Genomic DNA, 23,422 nt, shown 5'->3' on the forward strand with positions numbered 1-23,422 from the left:
GGGTTTTTCTCTGTGCTTCCCTCCCCGGATTATTTTTTTTTTCTTTGTCCTGGATTGTTTTTATAGAAGTTCCAGACATATCTTTTCATTCATAAATATTTCAATATATATTTCTAAAAGACAATGATTCTCTTAAAAATATCCTTAAGCCACCTAAATTTAGTAATAATTTCATAACAAAATTTTTCCAATCATCTTATTTTAAAAATAGCTTGAATAAGAATCCAAATATAGGGGCCCCTGGGTGGCTCAGTCCTTAAGCATCTGCCTTCGGCTCAGGTCATGATCCCAGGGTCCTGGGATCAAGCCCCACATCAGGCTCCCTGCTCAGCGGGAAGCCTGCTTCTCCCTCTCCCACCCCCTCCATTTATGTTCCCTTTCTCACTGTGTCTGTCAAATAAATGAATAAAGTCTTTAAAAAAAAAAAAAGAATCCAAATATATTCAAATCCAATTTGTTGATATGTCTTCTTTGCAGGTTGGGACTTTCAGTGTCCATTCTTTTTTTTTTTTTTTTTTTTTTTTGTGGTATATATACACAATGTTGATATGTCTTCTAAAGTTCTTTTAATCTATAGCTTCCCGCCCCCAGTCTTTTTTGCTTCTTGAAATTTATTTATTTAAGAGAGCTGGGTAGTCCCTTACATTTTGGGTTTTTCTGATTGCATCATCACAGTGTCACTTAATATGTTTCTTGCCCCTGTCTTTCTTGTAAACTAGTGAGTAGTTACAGGGGCTTGATCTTATTTGTTTTTGTTTTTTTTGTTTTTTTTTTGTTTCTTTTGGTAGGAATATTTCTTGGGTGGAGGTATGTACATATGTATGCAGTGTTTGTCTGTCTCTTTTGGGAGACACTGATGGACATTGCCTACATCCATTATTTCATTGGGCATTGCAGAATAGTGGCTTTCTATAATTACTTCTGTATTTACTAACAGCATTCTATCATTATTTATTAACTGGGCTATGCCCATAAAGAAAAAAGCTTTAAAGTTAAGTGAGAACATGAGAACATGCTAATCTCATATATATACATTCTTACATATATTCTTGGGTCCCCTTTCCTGTTTCTCCTTCTTTACAATCAAGATCTCAAGGAGTAAGTCTCAGATATTTGTCTCCGTGTTTTAAATTTTCTCTTTGGTTTTTCGTCAGCTAAGCTTTACTCTCTATTTTATGCCGAAACTCCATAAAAATGCTCATGTGAAGTACTGATGACCCATATTGACATATCCAATGGGAAAAGCTTTTTAAATTTAAGTTTAAATGAAAACAATGGACATTTTCCTGCTTTCTCCCTTGATCTCTCCAGAGTATTTGGCATTAGGAACATGTCCTGTTTCTTATGCTTCTTTCTGCCATCTTGGTGTCTGGGAATGCACTATTTACTGGATTCCCTCCTGTTTCTCTGGCTATCCTGCTCAGGCTCTTGCATTAAGTTCCTTTATATTTTTTCATCTCAGTGTCTCTTTTCTGTCCGCACTCCTTTTTCTCTCTTAGGTCTACAAACCTCCTACTTATCTCATTCTCTCTTATGGCTTGAGATTGTACCAGTCCCTGGAGACTCTTGGTCTGTATCTCTGGCCTAGATTTATCTCTAGGAATTCCAGGCTTACCAATAAGCATTGATCTTGAAGGGTTCTCAGCAATCTCCAAGTCAGTTTGTCTTTTTGACAAAAAAAGATCTTCCCCTCCAGGTCTGTTTCTTCCCCTCCAGGTCTGTTTCTCTTATGTTACCCTATGTGTGATAAGCATGATAAGCACAAATATCAAACTAATAACCTTGACCAGAAGCTGGAAAGTCTGTCCAGATTTCTCCCTTTCCATCCTCACTCAGTCTGTCACCAAATATTAAACTTCACCCAGGGCAACGTCTTCTCTCCTTTTATACTGATCAAGATCTTAGTTTAGACTCCATCATGTTTCTCATCTCATGTTTTTGTAGTTTCCTAAGTGAGCTCCAGCTTCCTGGACCCACTCCTCCCTCCTCTTGTCATATTTCATCACACAGTTGTCATATTTCATCATATTCTGAATCCAAAGTTCAGATTCATCCTCTTAACCCACAGGGTGTTTTGTTTGGTTTGTCCATCTTTTCTAGCCTCATTCCAACTCCCAATGTCCCCACAGTTGTCCTTTGCTTCATTTGAGCTACCGTCTGTCCCTTGAAAATATCTCTCATTTCTCAACACTGTTCCTTTACATACTATTTCCACTAGACTGGTATTTTAGGCTGTGCAGGCCACATACAGTGTCTGCTCCATATTCTTTTTTGTTATGTTTCACAACCCTTTAAAAATATCAGAACCATTCTTAACTTGAGAACTGTATGATAGAAAATACCAGCCTTGATTAGATGTGGCCTACAGACAACAGTCTGCTGATGTCTTGTGTAGAGCACACTTTCCTTGCCTTCTCTACTTACAGAGTTCCCATTTAACCTTTAAGACTCAAGAGTCATATCCTCCTGGAAACCTCCCTGACTCCCCTCCCCTGATTTGACTTTCACTGTCTTTCCTCTGTGTTCACAAACAGGATACGCATCTTTGCATGCCAATATGATTGTTGGTTTAATTGTCCTTTCCTTTAGAGACTAAATAAATGTCTTAGAGATAAAAACTGCTTGTTTTTTTCTCTAAATGTCCAGGAGAGTGCCTAGCATTTGGCAAATGTTTAGTAGATGATTGCCAAGTGAGTAAACAAGAAAAGGTGCCTTACTTGATGCTGCCAGTAGTACTGACGGCTGCCATTTATTGAGTGCACTCTGTGGAATAGTCACTATCTAAAAACTTCAGAGGGGTAACTTTCATTTTGTGTGTTGACACGATAGCCCCATGAAGGAGGTACTTTCATTCCCTCCATTTTATAGATGGGACAGCTGAGGCACAAAGAGGTTAAGGAATTTGACCAAGTGCATCGGAATTTCAGCAAGAGAAGGCCTTTTGGGATGGTCTTCAACATATATGTAAAGAACTCACCATAGGCCATGTTCTGGTTACAGGCTACAGCAGTGAATAGAAAACACAAAAATCTTCCTTTCAAGGTATTTACGTTTTAGAGAAGAGAAACAGTCATTTAAAAAAAAATAAGTAATAAGTGCTATGGAGAACAAAAGTTGCAGGAAAAAGAAATAGAAAGTTCTGTCGTGAAATGCACAAGGTCAATAGGGTGGACAAAGAAGTTTTCCCTGAGAAAGTGATATTTGTGCAAAGCTCTGAAGGATGTGAGGGGATGATCTATTAGCATATGTGAAGGAGGAGAGAACGAGTGTTAAGGTGTGCAGTCAGAGAGGTAAGGGAGAAGGGGTGATAATGTAGGTCTTTCAGGTCATTGCAGTGATTTGGCTTCACTCAGTCAAATAGGAAACTACTGGAAGGTTTGCAGCAGAGGAGTGACACGATCTGACTTACCATTTTTTTAAAGAGATTTTATTTATTTATTTGACAGACAGAGATCACAAGTAGGTAGAGAGGCAGGCAGAGAGAGAAGGAAGCAGGCTCCCCGCTGAGCAGAGAGCCCAATGCGGGGCTCGATCCCAGGACCCTGAGATCATGGCCTGAGTGGAAGGCAGAGGCTTAACCCAGTGAGCCACCCAGGTGCCCTGATTTGTCATTTTTTTAGAATCACTCTGGCTTCTAGGCAGAGAACAGACTGAAGGTGAGCAAGGGTAGAAGCTGGGAGTCGGACTTGGTGGCCATTTCAATAATCCAGATAAGAGATGACTAGTGGCCTGGGTCAGGGTGATAGCAATAGAAGAAGTGAGAAGTAACTGGATTTGGAACCTCTTTTGAAGGTAGAATTAATAAAATTTGCTAAAAAATTGTGGAGATGTGGGAGAAAGAAAGGATTCCAGGATGACTCTAGATCTGGGGCCTAAGCATCTGGACGAATTTAGCTGTAGCTGACTGACATGGGGTAGATGTGATTGGAACCATAGGGGAGGGCTGGAAGCTCAGAAGAGAAAAAGAGTAACAGCCCACTGTGCTGGGAGCTAAGTGCATGACAGTGTCCCTGCTACTGAATGGACTGACGTCAACAGGTGAGAGATCTTAAGAGTGTGTGAAGAGCTCTGTGCAAATTCACCTATCTTTTTATTAATGATCTGAGTCATTTCGCCATTGACACAATGCTAAGTATAAGTTGGCATCAGTTGGATAACAAACCAGAGTCCAAGGAAGATTTTGACAATTCCAGAAGGACAGGCTGACATAGCAAGATGAAGTCAACCTAAACAAAAACAAAGTCTTGAAAATTTGATGTGTTCAAGTAATATCTATTCAAAGAATGGCACTGTTGTTAAAAACATTTTGTTGGTTGTCGAACAGATCTGGTTCAAAATCCCAACCTACGCCTTCTCAATCCTTTCCCTTTGATTAAGTCAAATAACTTGTGTTATTTATAAAATGGTACAGTAATGCCTTGCTCAAAGTGTTGTGGTGAAAAAATAAAGTACTTAACATGCTGCCTAAGATGCAATATGTAGTTGGTAAATACGTTTTTTGTTTTTTTTTTTTAATTTCTGAAATACTTGGTAGCCTTTATTTTTGGCATCTTGAAATAATATTAGAACTAGAGGTTTTCTAGTACTTGAAACACATCTTCCCCAGAACATTTTCCTATCAGGTTCCCCAACCCCAGCTGAAAGTGTTAGCCCTCTTCTCTAGCTTTCCTATCTTTTTGCCTTAAGATCAATAATCTATTTTATATTTTCTATTATATTTTAAGTCCCTCTCTTATAATATTTGTTTACAAACCTTCTCCCTTACTCTGACATTTGGAATACTTTCTAGGGTCTCTTATTTATTTATTTAATTTTTAAAAAGATTTTATTTATTTGGTGGGGAGAGAGAGAGCATGAGGTGAGGGGGTGGTGGTAGTGAGGAGCAGCAGAGGGAAGGGGAGAAGCAGGTTCCTTGTTGAGCAGGGAGCCCAATGCTGATGCCAGGGCTCAATCCCAGGACCCTGGGATCATGACCTGAGAGGAAGGCAGAGGCATAACCCACCGAGCACCCAGCTGTCCTATATAGGGCCTTTTATATTCATTTCATCACCACATTTTTTATTGAGATACAATATACATATAACAAAATTCACCAATTTTAATGACCCAAATTGATGCATCTTGATTTATCTATGTAACCACAAACAATTATAGAACATTTGGATCTATACTTTTAAAGTCTTTTTCTAGTTGAAAATAATTGAAATTTCTAAACATTTGTAAAGGATAAATTTACAAATTAAAAAATATAGCTTTATTCAGCATGAAAGGAGAAATGAGGAATACACTTAAGAATAGTTATTTAGAAAGGCAATGGAATTCTGAAAATCTGTCAGATCATTTCCTTGTCTTCCTTTCATCCTTTAAGCAGGATAAGATGCTTGTTGAAAATTAAGAACTTGGGGCGCCTGGGTGGCTCAGTGGGTTAAGCCGCTGCCTTTGGCTCAGGTCATGATCTCAGGGTCCTGGGATCGAGTCCCGCATCGGGCTCTCTGCTCAGCAGGGAGCCTGCTTCCTTCTCTCTCTCTCTCTCTCTCTGCCTGCCTCTCAGTGTACTTGTAATTTCTGTCAAATAAATAAATAAAATCTTAAAAAAAAAAAAAAAGAAAAGAAAATTAAGAACTTGCCAAGAATAAATTTGATTTCAGGATGCTTAGGGTTCTGCCTGAATCTGCAATGAGAATCAGGGTACTAATTCATCTTAGTCTTGGTCTTGTGGTTTGTTTCCTTTTTATGCTAATCTGCTTAGAATCGGAGCGTGGTTGAAGAAAGGCAAGATGGGCGGAGAGGAGGTAATAAGACCAGTTGGCACGAACAACTCCCACACCTTCTTATTCTGCTCCTTAAATAGCATAATTACATGGCAACGGGGTCCAGTAATGTAGGCAAATTAATTGCTTAAAGCACAAAGTAAAATTTTAACTATTGGGATATTGTTTGAAAAAAGGAGACACAATATGCCACAGTCATTATGTATTGTGACTAGTTACATGATAGTACTTCTGAATTCTTGTTTGATGTAAAAATGAGGATTTCTAGATAGAGGGGAAGGGAAAAAAAAGCCCACCTGAAGTAGAAGGGTAAAGTGACGAGGGAGGGAGGGACCTAAATGGATACAAGTGCCCCCTTCCTTTGGCACGCCAGTGTCGTTCCATGGGTCTCTGAGCCTGGTGCATCTTTCTCCTCTTACCTCTCTTGTCAGGCCTTCACTAGCTCCTCCTCATTCTTTTTACCTCTTATTTCTGGGCATTTCCCAAAGAGTTGGCTCTATCCTTTCCTTTTTCTTTCTCTCTCTCTAGTTTCTCCTTTGGAGATCAAAATTATTTCCATGTGTAAGGCAATATCACCACCCCCACCTTATTGAAATGAAAATCCAGGAATTACCAAGCTTTAGCAAGGTAAAGTTTCTGTGTAGGTAGGGATGGTTGACAAAACAGTCTCAGGATCTCCTGTAACTTTTCTTTCTTCCTGAGACTTCTCTTGCTTTAATTACTACAATTCCTCCCACTAGACCCCAGATGTACATTGCCTCAACATTAGAGTTCTGGTCCAGCTGTGGGTAAAATACCCTCTCTTGTTTCTCTGTAGCCAAGGTTGGGATATTTTCTTAAAAAGAACTAAAACCGTAAGAGACTTTCAATCTCACCAAACAAACTGAGGGTTGCTAGGAGTTGAGGGGGTAGGGATAGGGTAGCTGGGTTATGGACATTGGAGAGGGCATGTGCTATGGTGAGTGCTGTGAAATGTATAAGTCTGATGATTCACAGACCTGTACCCCTGGGGCAAATAATACATTATATGTTAAGTAAATAAATAAATAAAACTAAAACCAGCAAACAAAACAAAAAACAAAAGGATGCTAAAACCTATGAGAGAAACACAAAAACTTTACTTCAGCCTGGTGTACAAAATATTATTTAGGGTTCCAATTTTCCCAGAGGCCCTTCATGGGATATCTAGACAATGGTCATCATCCAGTATGAAAGATAAACATATTGCAAGAGAGACCTTCCCAGTCCACACAGAGAGGGCTCCGTCTCTGTTTTGGTTTCCACTTAGGAGATACACTTCTTCTCCAGGAGACTGCTGACTGGAAAGACCACAGTCTTCAAGAGAGGCCACTGCTCACTAGACCAGAGCCTCTTATTGTCTAATGACCCCTAGTAATATCAAATTGCTGGCCTTGTAACAACCACAATATCCATTTAACAAAAATTTATAACCAGCATTGTGAGGGATTTCAGTTCACACATCTCTGTGTAAGATGACTTGAGCTCTATTTCTACCTCAAGATTATTTATTTGTTCTTTCTTTCATTTATCCATCAGTCACTATATTTTGAGCACTTCCTATTTGTCAGGCATTGTGCTATGGTGCAAACAAGACAAACATGGCACGTATCCTCATGCAACTTGTGTTAACAAGGGTCATCAGGCACTACAAAATTGTAAGTCGAGGGGCACCTGACTGGCTCAGTGGGAAGAGCATGTGACTCTTGATCTCAGGGTTGTAAGTTTGAGCCCCATGGTGGGTGTAGAGATTACTTACAAATAAAATCTTTTTAAAAATGTGTAAGTTGATTAGTCTTATAAAGGAGGACTTTAGGGTATTATGGGAGTCTATGAGCAGATCTAACTGAATCAGGTTGGTCAGGAAGACTTCTGGAGGAAGTGACATTTAATTGAAACTTGAAGGATAAAATCAGCCAGATATATTCAGGTGTGTGTGCCAGAGTGAAAGGAAGAGTAGGTAGGAAATACCAGGGAGAAGGCACAGCATATTTAAGGAATGTTAGCAGCTTAGATCAGAGAGGAAAGACTGACTTCAGTTGAACCTGCCAAGGTGCTGAGGAATCCAATCGTGCTAGGCCATGTTAAGGAATTTTCGCCTCTATTCTTAGAGCAACAAGAAGGCATGGAGAGCCAGGATTCCATTACAACTTATGATTATATTCGAATTTGGGTCAGAGTAAGTAATAATAATAATTATAACTTAAAAATAGCTGAAACTACGCTCAGCATGGGTCAGGCACTGTTGTAAGTGCTTTCTATATATTAAGTAACATGCATCTCACACAAACCCTATCAACTAGGTACTGTTTTGATGCCCAATTTATAAGTGAGGAAAGTGAGATATAGCGATATCTCATATTATGTAACTCATCCAAGATCACACAGCTCACAGGTGGCAGGGCTTGTGAGGAAACCCATTAAGAAGCTTTTGCAGAATTATCAGCAAAAGACACTCGGGTCTTGGATGGAAGTAAATGACAGTGGGGATCATTAGGGATGGCCTTAAGATATAAAAGAGCTGTACAATTTATAGGATTTACATCAAAAGTACTACATTTCCAACGTTTGGTATACTTAAAAATTATCTCATTATGGAAAGAACATTTAACATGAGATCTACCCTCTTAACAAATTTTTAAGTGTACAATACAGTTTTTATTAAATATGGCCAAACACTTTTTAACTTGATTATCTTGCTGTCAGTTACCTCAATTTTCTACCATGACTCTTTCTCATCAGTTTTTCCCATTCCTGTCAAAGGTATTATCTGTAATTATGCAGACCGAAAGCTTCAAAGTAATTTTTTTCTATTTCTCTCTCCTTTTTTTCCTAGCGAGTGAACAGTCACAAATCTCATGCCAGTTGCCTTTGGCAAAATCCTCACAATTCATCCCATCCTTCCCATCGCCAATGTCTTGCCTATAGGCATTTTAAGTGCAAGTCTTCTTGCTCAGAAGGATCTCAGCAGGCTGTCCTGACTGAGTCACACAGTTTTACCTCGTTTCTCCATCTAATCTTCAGCTAAACCAAAGCTGTAACTGAATTTTAAGAGAATGCAGAGAAAGAGGGGCGCCTGGGTGGCTCAGTGGGTTAAGGCCTCTGCCTTTGGCTCGGGTCATGACCCCAGGGTCCTGGGATGGAGTCCCGCATCAGGTTCTCTGCTCAGCAGGGAGCCTGCTTCTCCCACCTCTCTCTCAGCCTGCCTCTCTGCCTACTTGTGATCTCTGTCTGTCAAATAAATAAATAAAATATTTTTAAAAAAGAGAGAGAGAGAATGCAGAGAATGGACTGTGTATTGCTGTTGGATCCACTTTAACTAAGAGATGGGAACAATTTAAGAAGTAATAGAAGGGGGAAGGAGAGAGCTTAAGGGACAGAGGAAAGGAGGGGGGAATAATCACAGCTAGGAGGACCTGAGAAATGTAGTTTCTGGGAAGCCAAATTCCTGCCCTGGTCACAGGATTTCCTACTCATGAGAAAGCCTTCGATTTTTCTCTGGTTGAAACATTAGTACCTCAGGTTTTACTACCAAAGACAAGTTACAGACATGAAAATATTTACAGATTCAACACAAAAAGCACTGGACAGACTTTTCAGATGTCTACTCTCTAGTTCTTAACATTTATTTTTGTGTTTTTGACATCCACATATTGAGTCTATACATCAGTCACTTTACTTCTACTATTTTGAATTTGAGAACAATCCAGTGAGGAAGGTGTTAACATCCTTCTCTTTGTAAGTAAAAAAAACTGAGGGTCGGAGAGTTTTGGGAAGTGGCCAGAGGTTACAGTTGGAACATGAGAGACAGAGGTACAGCTATGTCTGACCCCAAAGCCCATGTTTTAGGCACTCCAGCCCACTGTCTGTAATAGCATGGAGGCATAAGGTATTTAAAGAAATTGTTTTAGAAATTTTAACATTTTGGGACGCCTGGGTGGCTCAGTTGTTAAGCATCTGCCTTTGGCTCAGGTCATGATCCTGGGTCCTGGGATCTAGCCCCTCAGAGGGCTCCCTGCTCAGCAGGGTGTCTGCTTCTCCCTCTCCCACTCTCCCTGCTGGTGTTCTCTCTCTCACTGTGTTTCTGTCAAGTAAATAAAACCTTAAAAAAAAAAAAAAAAAAGAAAGAAAGAAATGTTAACATTTTAAGCCTGGAGTTGAAAGCACTGATGTTTTCAATGAATTCATCTCAGATAGTCTAGTTAAGGTTAAGGAATTTGAAAATATCCCTAAAGTCTCTCCTACTCTGTAGTTCTATGACATTATTTTAGTTGTTTTGACTTAAGTAAAAAGAAAAGATGATCAAGAAAAATCCCTTTTCCACACATAAGAACCACACTTAATGAAACGATTATAATATTGCTCTTGTGAACCTGTAGGATTTGAAAACAATCTTTACCTTTTACTGGAGGAATAAAGTCATAATGGATTTTGGAAATTATGTATTTAGTTAATAGATGCTTAGATACAAGGAGAAGTTTGTAAAATTAAATTCCAGAAAAAAATTTAATGACATCACAAGAACATTTCTATAATAATTCTCTAACACCACAAATAGCTTCGATGTTTGTCCAGTCATTTCTTGCACAATGCAATGTGAGACTATTAGCTTCTATTTACTTGGCCAACAGCTAATATAGTCATAAATACAAAATAAATCATTCAGAATAACTAAGGTAGATAAGACAAAATATATTGAAAGAATAAAACATACTTAAAACAAATATGTATTGTTTATAACTTACTTCTCTGATAAACATATTGATATTAAAATGCATTCTTAGACTACAGAAAGGGAATGTGATTATTTCAACTCTGTTTTTACAGGTAACTGAAAATAACTATGAGAAATTGTTGCAAGCTATGAAGGGGAATGGGAGATACAGACTTCTGGTTATGGAATGAATAAGTCACAGGCATAAAAGGCACAGCATAGGGAATAGAGTCAGTGATGTTGTAATAGTGTTGGATGGTGGCAGATGGTAGCTACACTTGTGGTGAGCAATATTCAGAGTTGTTGAATCACTATGTTGTACACCTAAAATTAATGTAACTTTGTGTGTTGACTCTACTTCAATGAAAGAAATTGGTACAAGTTAACTGACCAACATAAAGATGGCGAGTAGTTACTCTGGAGTCTTTATATTTGTACTTTTTAATGCTATACATAAACACCATAGAGAAAATGTATTTCATACATGTGAAACATAATAATCCCTCTGGTATCCATATCTTTGCATTGATAATAACTCAGATTTCTTTCCTACCTAGTTTTCTTATTTACAAAATCATTTAGGGGCACCTGGGTGGCTCAGTCGGTTAAGAGTCTGCTTTCGGCTCAGGTCATGATTCCAGGGTCCTGGGATTGAGCCCCTCATCGGGCTCCCTGCTCAGTGGAGAGCCAGCTTCTCCCTCTCCCTCTGCCGCTCCCCCTAGTTGTGCAGTACCTCTGTGTGTGTGTCAAATAAATAAATAAAATCTTTAAAAAATAAAAAATTCATTTAAAATAAATTTTAAAAAATTAATTTACATTTCTTTTTCTTCATTTATTTTAAATTCTGTGCTGGTTCTTCATTAGCTGAAGTTAGTTTATGCAGATCAGCTTTCTATCAGAAAGTTTGCCTTGCTTTGTCCCTAGGTGATAATTGCCTACAAAATTAAAATCCCAAGTTCTTTTTTTTTTTTAAGATTTTATTTATTTGACAGAGAGAGAGAGTAGGCAGAGAGGCAGGCAGAGAGAGAGGAGGAAGCAAGCTCCCTGCTGAGCAGAGAGCCCGATGCAGGACTGGATCCCAGGACCCTGGGATCATGGCCTGAGCCTAAGACAGAGGCTTTAACCCATGGAGCCACCCAGGCGCCCCTCCAAGTACTTTTTTTTCTGCACCCGCCCTTTCATTTAAAATAAAATGATCCTTTAAAATAATAAGATGCAGAGGTGAGAAGCAAGGATCCCAGAGCCCTACTGCCTGAGTTTGAATGCCAACACTGCCACTTCCTGACGGTGGGTCCCATGCAAGTACAGTTTCTCATGTTCCTTCTCAGGATGGCAATAGCAGTACATGTCTCATAGGATTGCTATGAAGAAAAAATAAACGCATTACACACATAGTGCCTGGAATACAGAAAACACTATTTAAATAGTCTTTTGTTATTGCACAACCTAAGTGTTACCCAATGTGTTATTGAAGTATAATATATCTGCAGAAAGACACTCATAAGAGTTCAACTTACTGAAATGTAATGGGCTGACCAAGCCTTTGTAAACAGCACATAAATCATGAAACAGAAACTAGTACCTGAAAAGTACGGAAACTAGTCCTCTTCATACCCACTTCTGGTCACTACCCCTCCCTAAGGGTAATCAGTACCCTGACTTCTGATTAATTTCATTAATACTACCTGTTAAGCCTCGATATTGCAGCAGTTAATAGGTATTTACTGTAATAACATTTCATTTTTTAAAAATTTTTAAAAATTTTAACATTTTAAAAATTTAAAAAATATTTTATTTATTTATTTGACAGAGAGAGATAGTGAGAGAGGGAACACAAGTAGGGGGAGTGGGAGAGAGAGAAGCAGGCTCCCCGCTGAGCAGGGAGCCTGATGTGGGACTTGATCCCAGGACCTGGGGATCATGACCTGAGCCAAAGACAGACACTCAACAGCTGAGCCACCCAGGCGCCCCTGACATTTCTTTTTTATTTATTATCCAAGACAAACCTACTTGCTGGCGAAACTTTTAATATGTATAACAATAAATATACACAAATGTAATACATGACATATATAATATAATAACATATAATGTTTTAATATATTTTGTTTCCTAGATTGAAAAAGCTCCTTGAACAAGAAAAGGCTTACCAAGCCCGAAAAGAAAAGGAAAATGCTAAGCGGCTCAATAAACTGAGAGATGAGCTTGTGAAACTCAAGTCCTTTGCACTCATGCTGGTGGATGAAAGGCAAATGCATATTGAGCAACTTGGCCTCCAGAGCCAGAAAGTACAGGATCTTACTCAGAAACTGAGGGAAGAAGAAGAAAAGCTCAAAGCCGTCACCTCCAAATCTAAAGAAGACAGGCAGAAACTGCTCAAGTTAGAAGTGGATTTTGAACACAAGTCCTCGAGGTTTTCCCAAGAGCATGAAGAGATGAATGCGAAGTTGGCTAATCAAGAGTCTCACAACAGGCAACTTAGGCTCAAGCTGGTTGGCTTAACTCAGAGAATCGAGGAGTTGGAAGAGACCAACAAAAACCTCCAAAAGGCAGAGGAAGAACTTCAGGAATTAAGAGATAAAATTGCCAAAGGGGAATGTGGCAATTCCAGCCTGATGGCAGAAGTGGAAAATCTCCGAAAACGTGTGCTCGAAATGGAGGGTAAAGACGAGGAGATCACTAAAACTGAAACCCAGTGCCGGGAACTGCGGAAGAAGCTGCAGGAGGAGGAACACCATAGCCGGGAGCTCAAACTGGAAGTGGAGAAATTACAGAAGAGAATGTCTGAACTGGAGAAGCTGGAGGAAGCATTTAGCAAGAGTAAATCTGAGTGCAGCCAGCTACATGTAAATCTGGAGAAAGAAAAGAACTTAACCAAAGACCTGTTGAACGAACTGGAGGTGGTCAAGAGTCGAGTTAAAGAACTGGAATGTTCTGAAAGTCGATTGGAAAAGGCTGAATTAAGTCTCAAAGATGATCTTACAAAGTTGAAGTCATTCACTGTGATGCTGGTTGATGAAAGGAAAAATATGATGGAAAAAATAAAGCAAGAGGAGAGAAAAGTAGACGGACTCAATAAAAATTTTAAGGTGGAACAAGGAAAGGTTATGGATGTAACTGAGAAACTAATTGAAGAAAGCAAGAAGCTTTTGAAACTGAAATCTGAAATGGAGGAAAAGGTATACAATTTGACGAAAGAAAGAGATGAGTTAATAGGTAAACTGAAGAGTGAAGAAGAAAAATCCTCTGAATTAAGCTGCAGTGTTGACTTATTAAAGAAGAGACTTGATGGGATAGAGGAAGTGGAAAGAGAAATAACAAGAGGAAGGTCTTGGAAAGGGTCTGAGCTCACCTGCCCAGAAGATAACAAGATAAAGGAACTGACACTGGAAATTGAGAGACTGAAGAAACGCCTCCAACAACTAGAGGTGGTTGAGGGGGATTTAATGAAGACAGAGGATGAGTACGATCAGTTGGAGCAGAAATTTAGAACTGAGCAGGACAAGGCCAATTTCCTCTCTCAACAACTGGAGGAGATAAAGCACCAGATCGCCAAGAATAAGGCAATCGAGAAAGGTGAGGTGGTAAGTCAGGAAGCAGAGCTGAGACACAGGTTTCGGTTAGAAGAAGCTAAAAGTCGAGACCTAAAAGCCGAAGTCCAAGCTCTTAAAGAGAAGATCCATGAATTAATGAACAAAGAAGATCAGCTTTCTCAATTGCAAGTGGATTATTCTGTCCTTCAACAAAGGTTTATGGAAGAAGAAAATAAGAACAAAAACATGGGGCAGGAGGTCCTCAATCTGACCAAAGAGTTGGAGCTTTCTAAACGGTATAGCCGAGCTCTTAGACCCAGTATGAATGGAAGAAGAATGGTGGATATTCCAGTGACATCGACTGGAGTGCAGACAGATGCTGTCAGCAGTGAGGCAGCCGAGGAAGAAACACCAGCAGTATTTATACGGAAATCCTTCCAAGAAGAAAATCATATCATGAGTAACCTTCGACAGGTGGGATTGAAGAAACCTATGGAACGATCCTCTGTTCTAGACAGATATCCTCCAGCAGCAAATGAGCTCACTATGAGAAAGTCTTGGATTCCATGGATGAGAAAAAGGGAAAATGGGCCCCCAATCACTCATGAGAAAGGGCCTCGAACAAATGCCAGTCCAGGGCACCCAGGAGAGCTGGTCCTTTCGCCAAAGCAAGGCCAGCCTCTGCATATTCGAGTGACACCAGACCACGAGAATAGTACGGCAACTTTGGAAATAACCAGCCCGACATCTGAAGAATTTTTTTCTAGTACCACGGTCATTCCTACCTTAGGGAATCAGAAACCAAGGATAACCATTATTCCGTCACCAAATGTTATGGCTCAAAAACCAAAAAGTGGAGATGCTACTCTCGGCACAGAACGAGCCATGTCCCCAGTCACGATTACTACATTTTCTAGAGAGAAGACCCCAGAAGGCGGAAGAGGTATGTTTGCAGACAGGCCCACATCCCCCATTCAGATAATGACGGTATCTACATCGGCAGCACCAGCTGAGATGGGAGTCTCTCCAGAATCCCAGGAGATGCCCATGGGAAGGACTGTCCTCAAAGTCACCCCAGAAAAACAGACTGCTCCAGCTCCACTACGGAAATATAACTCCAATGCCAATATCATAACCACGGAAGACAATAAAATTCACATTCATTTAGGTTCTCAGTTTAAACGATCCCCTGGGACTTCGGCTGAAGGAGCTAGTCCAGTTATTACTGTCCGACCTGTTAATGTGACAGCTGAAAAGGAGGTTTCCACTGGCACTGTCCTTCGCTCTCCTAGGAACCATCTCTCATCAAGGCCTGGCGCGAGCAAGGTGACGAGCACTATCACCATAACACCGGTCACAAATTCATCTACTCGAGGAACCCAGTCAGTGGTGAGTAGAAGACGCTCTAAATTTTAGGCCCAGGGAGGGCGAAGTGAGAAGTGGGAATCACCCAGGGCTCGAAATGAAACAAAAGCACATGCCGCTAGCTCTGAGTCCACTAGCAGATATTTCCTAGAGGACAAGCTACACCAAAGAAATGACAATAAAAAAGTGGCCCAATATTTTAATAAATTGAACTAATTTGGAGTGAAATTTTTTTTCATGTAAATTATGGAGGCCCCCCAAATTCTTGCAAAGATGGCCTCTTCATAATGTCAACATATGCTAATAATCAGGCTTAAAGTTTAATTTTTATATTTAAAATAATTTTAAAAAGAAAGACTGAGAGAGATGGTCAATATGCAGGAAGAATGAAAGCTGCCTCTTGGCTTACATTTCTATACCCTAAAATATTCAGTATGTTGTTGTGAATGGTCATAGCCATATTTTATTCCAAAAATAACATTAAAGTATTTTAATATTAAAACCTATTTTAATAGTATAAAATAAGGGAGCTTATATGTCTAAATGCTACATTTTATTAATAGCATCTTGTAGAGAGCAAGTGCTGGATAAATATTTATTTAATAACCAACTGGAAGCCTAAATGAATGATTACAAAGTGTGCCCAAAGTATAAAAACCAGAGCTTTAAAATAAATTCTACTTTTAAAAATACCTCCAGTGATTATCTTCATTTACTTGGGACAAATTGGTAAATTAAATTATAAAAGAATGTATACTATTTAGATTTTAATTGAAACCAGTAGACTAGAAATTATGATTCTTAGACTCTGAACAAATTCTGTAGCATGTATTAGACACTCTTAAGGACAGGAAGCTTCTTATTTAAGTATAGAAACTGTGGTTTATCTTCTCATACCCACAGTATAATTTACTTAAATTTTCTGTGTACCAACATAGATTTAAGACAGACTTCAAAGTGTGAGTTACAAATTGCTTTGCTAGTAAAGCTTTTCGTTATTGGCCCAAAGGTGCTGAATAGCATTCAGAATTGCTCACACTTCTCAAACGGTTCAATATAATATTGCTTTTTAAGCAACAAAAAGCATAATTTGGTATGCGTGGTTATTTCTAATGATTTTTATAAAAAGATGGTGGAGGTATAAGTTGTACCTTTGAGCAGATTTTCTGCTGAAACATCTTATTCCCATTTTAAGGGTCAGATCAAAATAGCTTTACTTACTTTAGTAACATTTTTCACTACTGATTAAACCCCATATACAAACAAGACTTCAAATAAGATTTATAGGGTCTAAAGGATGGCCACTTACTTCAGATATATCAGATTCCATAAAGTCAAGGATGACAAAAAGTTTAGGACATGTTTCTTAGAAATTGAATAGTGAGGCTAATTCATTTGTGCATTTATTCATTCAACATTTATTGTTTAGCTACACTCTGGGCACTGGGTTTGGTGCTGATTGCAAAAAGGACCTGTAGAATTGCCCACCTTCGCAGGAGAGGCAGGATTGAAACCTACCCAGTTGGAACCTACCCTCCAGTGGTCCTATGATAGAGGTGTATAAAAAGGAACGCCCCAGAGAAGGCTTCCCAGAGGAGGAAGTTTTCATAGATAAGGAGAGATTTTTTTTTTGAGAAAGAAAGCAGAAGGAGTATGTAGAGAGAACAGTCTGTGCACAGGTATGCAATGTGAAGGAGCCTGCCTTATTTGGGGAATAGTGAGCATTCCCACGGTGCTGCAGCTGTTGGGCACAGAGACAAAATGCAAGAGCAGAAAATATAGCAGACTGGGGTCAGATATTGAAGAGAGGTGCATGGCTTATGAGATTGACCTTTAATCTCATAGGATGGACAAAGGACACGATTGAAAGGGCATTGATGAAAGATTTATGACATGATTAATGTGTTAGAAACCTATGTCAATGAAAGAGTTTAAAACATAAATTGGAGGGCACAGAGGCTGAGGGTGGGGACACTGTTGCGATTTTTTAGGTTAGAGACGGGGTAGGCTTGAACGGTGGTAGTGAAAATGAGGACAGAGATGTACTGAAGATAGGATCAAAGAGTTCATGACAACCTGCATCTAGAGAGTGGCTCTGGAGTTTGGGCATGGCTGTATGGGTAGATAGGATGAGAAACGTAGAGGGACTACTGTTTGGGGAGAGGATAAGTCATGTCGGGGGCATTTATATTTGAGATGCCTGAGAGACAGTGGGGATGTCTAGCAAGTAGTTGGAAATACACATGTGTATTCCAGAAGGTCACTGAAGGCTCGAGGTCCTGGGACTCAGCAACACATGGGGTGACAACTGAGGCCATTCTCAGGGTGAATGTGGAAAACGAAAAGAGAGCTGAGAAAGGAGCATGGTGACACCCACTTTTAGAAGAAAGGCAAACTAGAACAAGGAGCCAACAAGAGATTGAATAGGAGTCATCAGAGATGGGAGGCGAATGGGTGAGACTCCAGTAAGAATGTGTCGCAGCCAGAGAGTTTTAGGAGAACTTCAAGGGTATGGCCAGCAGTGACAGGAAAAATGAGAAGAGTCTGGCATCGTTAAAAAACGAAAGGAGAGCTGCTTCCTCTAAAGAAAGTAGAGATAATGTACGGGACAGTGGGAGTAAAGTTGCCTGAGTTGATGCCAGGTGGTTGTGTTTTCTCTGTGAAATAGGAGTTAAGGTCACTTCCGGAAGGGTAGAGGAAGTAGGTCAGGGGCTGGAGAAGAGAAGGGGAATCCACTGGCTCAGGTGTTTCAGGACAGGTAAGAGGAGGCAATCAGAGTGGATGAGATCCTGACTCCCAAGTTTTAACAATGTTATCTAGAGAGGTGCCCTCCATGGGCTTTCTGTCCACTGATGATGCTCAGACTGATGGCAAATCCAGGCGGAAACTCACTGACATCTCCCTTGTGTCTCTATATTTTCTCTCTTACAGTCAGGACAAGACGGGTCATCCCAGCGACCTACACCCACCCGCATTCCTATGTCAAAAGGTATGAAAGCAGGAAAGCCAGTAGTGGCAGCTCCAGGAGCAGGAAATCTGACCAAATTCGAGCCTCGAGCTGAGACTCAGTCTATGAAAATAGAGCTGAAGAAATCTGCAGCCGGCAGCGCTACCTCTCTTGGAGGGGGGAAGGGCTGAGGGCAGTGGCTGAGGGGGTATGTTGTGCAGACGCTACCGCTGCCGTGAACGCGGACCTTCGTCTGCTTGTGCCAACTCTTTACATGTACTAACTGCAGTTTTAAATATCTTGTTTATAAAATAATCCACTAATAGCCATGTGTCTTTCCTATTTTGTACATGTGTTCTGATGCTAGAGAACAGAACTAACTAGCAGAACTACTGCTTCGTTGAGGATGCTGGGCCTGAGGCGGGGCTGACTTCTAGTCCCATTTTTGCTTCTAGAAAGTGGACCCATCAGTTAAACTGCCTGAGCCTCGGTCTCTTTATGTCAGTAAGATATGGGGGCTGGATCTCATCCTCTCCAAAGCCGGATCCCATATTTCCTAATTGTAAATCAAATTTAATAGGCCTTGTTCCACAATAATTGATTTTTCAGAAATTCTATTATGAAATAGGAAATAGTTTAACAGTTGCCATTTGCCTCCATTAAATCCTGAATTTGCTTCATGTGCTGGAAAAAACATCTCTTAGCTATCACAGGGCCTGGACCTTTACAGTTTAGCAAAAACAAAAGCCTCTGGGATGCTTTCAGGAAAAAATTTGAATGTGAAATAAAATGGAAATGAAATATGGAATCCTAAAAACAGAGTTTTACTTATTTGTGTGTGTCTGTGTGTATTATAGAGGTTTTGGCCATCTCCAAAACACTCCCAGAGTTTTATAGACAATAATTTTAGAACCATTAATGTCAAACTCATGCTCTATTCAAGTGTGCAATTGATTTAAATTGTGGAGCTGTTTGAATAGAGCTGCCAAATGATCCTTCTATCCATTACAGCCTCAATAGAGGTTAGGTTGTAATGGATAGAAAATAGAAGAAAGTAATTGTGATATATTAAAGCCAAGAAAAAAAAATGACAACATTCATAACTTAATTGAATTCAAATATTTTCCTCAGTTGAGTGTGGACTTTACTTGCAAATATAGAATGAGTTCATGAGTGTGTGTGTGTGTGTGTGTGTGTGTGTGTGTGTGGTGTGCCGTGGTGTGGTGTGGTATGGTACGGTGTGGTGAATTGAATTATTATTCATGTCCATTTTACTTATATTTGTATCATTTTCATTAAAATCAAGCATGTTTTAATAAGCATGAAACTGTGAATGCAAAATGCCAGGTGTCTTTGTGAGATTAACCATGTTATTAAAGTAGACATTGTGCTTTCTGGTCAAATAACCACAAATGAGCTCAAGGCTAATAACCCACAACTTAGCATCTGAGGTCTCAAGTAGGCAGCGCCCTTGTCAAAATTTTTAAGCCAACTGAGTAAATTTATAAAAATTCAATAACTACAAAGTTGCAGGTTGTTGTTTCCCACTTCTGAATTGTGAGGGTTCTAAGACTATTTGGATAGGCCCTGCCTTTGATATGTGGGGAAAGATAGTTGTATTTTTTTTCCCAAAGATGTATGACTCAGCTTTTTATCATCAAATCATCAAGCTTCATGATAAAGAGGCTCTTCCCTGAGTTGTTTCCATACCGGATTTCCTATCTCTTGTAGAATTTCGACTTCCGTTGCATATGGTGGCGGTGGATGCCTCGTAGAATTCATATTCTTTTCCATCAGGTCTCTATTGCCTACAGCTCATCAGTTCTCAGCATATGTATTAGGAGATGTTGACTAACCCTAGGAGACGTGCTATAATAATTGGATTTCAAGGTAGAAGGAGAGAGACTGGGAAAAAAAGATTTTATAAAATGTGATTTTGAACAAGTTTAAACAAGAGTCTTTCCATTTCCCATACTGACTTGTCTCTTTTTTAAAGGAAATTTTCCCATTTTGTAAAATACTCATCCATCCCTTGGAAAAACAAGGACATTCCCTGTTTTTCACACGCCTCCTTGGCATTGAGAGTATTTAGTGTTGCTGGGGAGTAACTCACTGTATGTGAACAAACAGTGTCAAAAGAACAAGCCTCTGTCTTCCTTCTGAGTCCAACTGTCGTTCTCCAGCGCCTTTTATCATGATTCTTGTCACTGCTGCGGTCTTTGGCTGTTCCCTGCTCACACCACGCTTATGTCGTTTCTGCCTGGAAGTCCACACCGTCTGCAGGGAGAGAGCTCTGAGGGGCTGAGCAGTGCGTGTGCAGGATGTTTATGCATCTGGAAGCTGGAAGAGAGCCACCTACAAAGTACAGCTGCTAAGAAAACTTGGCAGAACAACACATAGTCACTTTCCAGAAATGGTAAAGAGCGGCCATGGCAGTTTTTCTTTGTAATTTTAGAACCAACTCTACGTTTATTGGATAGCTTTGTTTTAAGCCACATATTAGAAATGAAATCCACTGGGGATAGGAAGTGGAAGATTTTTTAATTTTTATTTTTAAAATTTTATTTCTTTATCTGACAGAGATCACAAGTAGGCAGAGAGGCAGGCAGAGAGAGGGGGGGAAGCAGGCTCCCTGTGGAGCAGAGAGCCCGATGTGGGGCTTGATCCCAGGACCTTGGGACCATGACCTGAGCCGAAGGCAGAGGCTTTAACTCACTGAGCCACCCAGGCGACCCAGGAAGTGGAAGATTAACTGCATTCTAATTCCAGCTTCTATTTGTCAAGATGTTTTCAAAATGCAGCTTGCTGTGCTTTTATAAGAGAGAATGATATTAAAAGGTTAGAGTCTTCTCCCTGTCCTGGGACACAGTCGTGTAGTAAAAGGGCTCACCAAGGCTGTGGTGGACAGCTGCTGCTCAGGTCCTACCTGAGACAGGGGAGGAAGTGCCATTTCCACAGATTTCAATGGAATGGCTCCTCTTGGGGATTTGCAGGGCACAATCTGCCCAGCTACAGAGGAGGACCTGGGCTTCTCCTCCAGAGAATAATTTTCATGGGTTGACTACTTCAGCACACTGTGAGGGAGGCCATTTAGCATGCGTGGTATGAGAAATGTTCCTGTATGGGACAACACCCTAAGGGTGTTTATCATTTCTTGAAAATGACCTTCCTGTATGGGTCACTTGCTTACACAGAGTCCTTCAGTTTCTACTGGCATTCTTACTATGTTTTCAGTGGGCAAGTGAATGGGTGGCTACTAGACTCTAGAGATGTTAGTGTATTCATTAAGGGTAGGTCTTACTAGATGTCTTACTCGAACATCTTCAAGAAGGAAGGGAAGGAATGGCTTTGATGTGTCGTGTGGGAAGAGTGTAGCTTCAGGGAAGTGAAAACACGTCCAAGAATATGAGATGTACAAAGATTTGAATTTCTCATTCCCTCGTAGATTTGGAACACTGAGGAAAGCATGAGACTTTGCTGATCAGAAAAACCCCAGGGGTATTAGATAAGAAGAACACATTTACGTGGGAGGCTGGAGGGCAGAGAAAGGAAGAAGAGACCAGATGGGCACAGAGGGAGCTTCCCAGCAAACAGGAACATACAATCCCAAAATTTCCTCAACCCAGATGAAGTTCAGTGTTTCCCTCCGACCACCTCCTCCAGGGTCTCATGATTAGTTATGTCCTTATCCTCGGCTGTTTCAATTTCTCCCTTTTATCTGCTACTTGAGCACAGGATATAAATATGCTTTGGATTCTTCCATTTGAGCACAGTTCCTCGATCAGCTGTGCAGTCCTCTATAATAGGTGCTGCCCGGATAAGCCAGGGACAGAACACTCGACCTTTTTTGCCTCTACTTCCACATTTCCATTTATTCTTAAACTTACTTTTAAAATTGTTATTAAAGTCATTCATATATGGAGTTAAACTATCAGCCAGCACTAAAAGAAAATGAAAACAGCTGTTTCTGATCTCACCCCTCTTTTCCCTCAGTCTGACTCCCTGGAGAAAATCATTCCTAACCCTTAACTCTTTCTTCTGGTATTTGTCTACATATTTCCAAAAAAATTTTTTTCTTATCTTTCAATTATTTTTTGATCTTTATTTGTCGATCATTATGGTTTTTGTTTATTTTTTTAAGATTTTATTTATTTATTTGAGACAGAGAGAGAGGGAGAGGGGAGGGATTGAGGGAGAGAGAGAAGCAAAGCAGGAAGTCTGACCTGGGGCTCTATCCGTGGGGCTCAATCCCAGTACCCTAAGGTTATGACCTAAGCCAAAGGCAGACACTTAACCAACTGAGACGCCCAGGTACTCCTTTCCATTTTGTCTTGACGGTTGAAGAAATTTAAATATTGTTCCCTGTGAAGAAATTTAAATATTGTTCCCTGTTGGGGTGCCTGGATGGCTCAGTTGGTGGAGCTCACAACTCTTTTTTTTTTTTTTTCTTTAAAGATTTTATTTATTTATTTGATGGACAGAGACCACAAGCAGGCAGAGAAACAGGCAGAGAGGGGGGGGGAGGCGGGCTCCCTGCTGAGCAGAGAGTCCAGTATGGGATTTGATCCCAGGACACTGGGATCATGACCTGAGCCAAAGGCAGAGGCTTTAGCCCACTGAACCATTCAGGTGCCCTGGAGCTCACGACTCTTAATCTTAGGATTGTGTGTTTGAGGCCACAGAGATTACTTAAAAATAAAATCTTAAAATAATATTGTTTCTGCTGAGCCAAATAGTTTACTATGTGATCCCTTCCTCTTACATTTTTCACCCTTCAATAGGATAATTATGTTAATTTTTCATCTGCTTGGTTTTCTATGTATGTATCTTTATTTTTTTTCCAAATGCTCTAAGAGATCTGCCAAACACTTATCAGTAATTTTTCCAAACACTTAAATATATCAGTTTCATATTTTTACCTGGAGGCTTTCTTAGTTTAGTCCCTTAGTTTCCTACGTTAGCCCTCTGCTTCCCTACTTAGTCTGGACTGGTAATGCTCTAGGCCAGGTAAGGCTCTTGTCCTATTGTTCTTTTGCCTACGTTGAATCCTCTGTTTCCCAGGTTTCCTCTTCTG

At 40.1% G+C, this 23,422-nt stretch overlaps 1 protein-coding gene across 3 annotated transcripts in view; it reads left to right on the forward strand.

The window, feature by feature from the left end:
• The window catches only part of FILIP1 (filamin A interacting protein 1), a 273,938-nt gene that overhangs the window by 237,499 nt on the left and 13,017 nt on the right, over positions 1-23,422 (forward strand). For 2 of the 3 annotated variants that reach the window (XM_032339243.1, XM_032339245.1), the window contains 2 exons: positions 12,620-15,425; positions 18,333-20,876. In XM_032339243.1, coding sequence (XP_032195134.1) covers positions 12,620-15,425; positions 18,333-18,539 — 3,013 coding nt within the window. In that variant the 3' untranslated portion in view covers positions 18,540-20,876. Of the gene's footprint in view, positions 1-12,619; positions 15,426-18,332; positions 20,877-23,422 lie in introns of those variants that run through there. The other variant, XM_032339244.1, reaches the window with a different exon arrangement.

This window comes from Mustela erminea, chromosome 4 (assembly GCF_009829155.1).
Source record: "Mustela erminea isolate mMusErm1 chromosome 4, mMusErm1.Pri, whole genome shotgun sequence".
Classification (NCBI taxonomy): domain Eukaryota; kingdom Metazoa; phylum Chordata; class Mammalia; order Carnivora; family Mustelidae; genus Mustela; species Mustela erminea.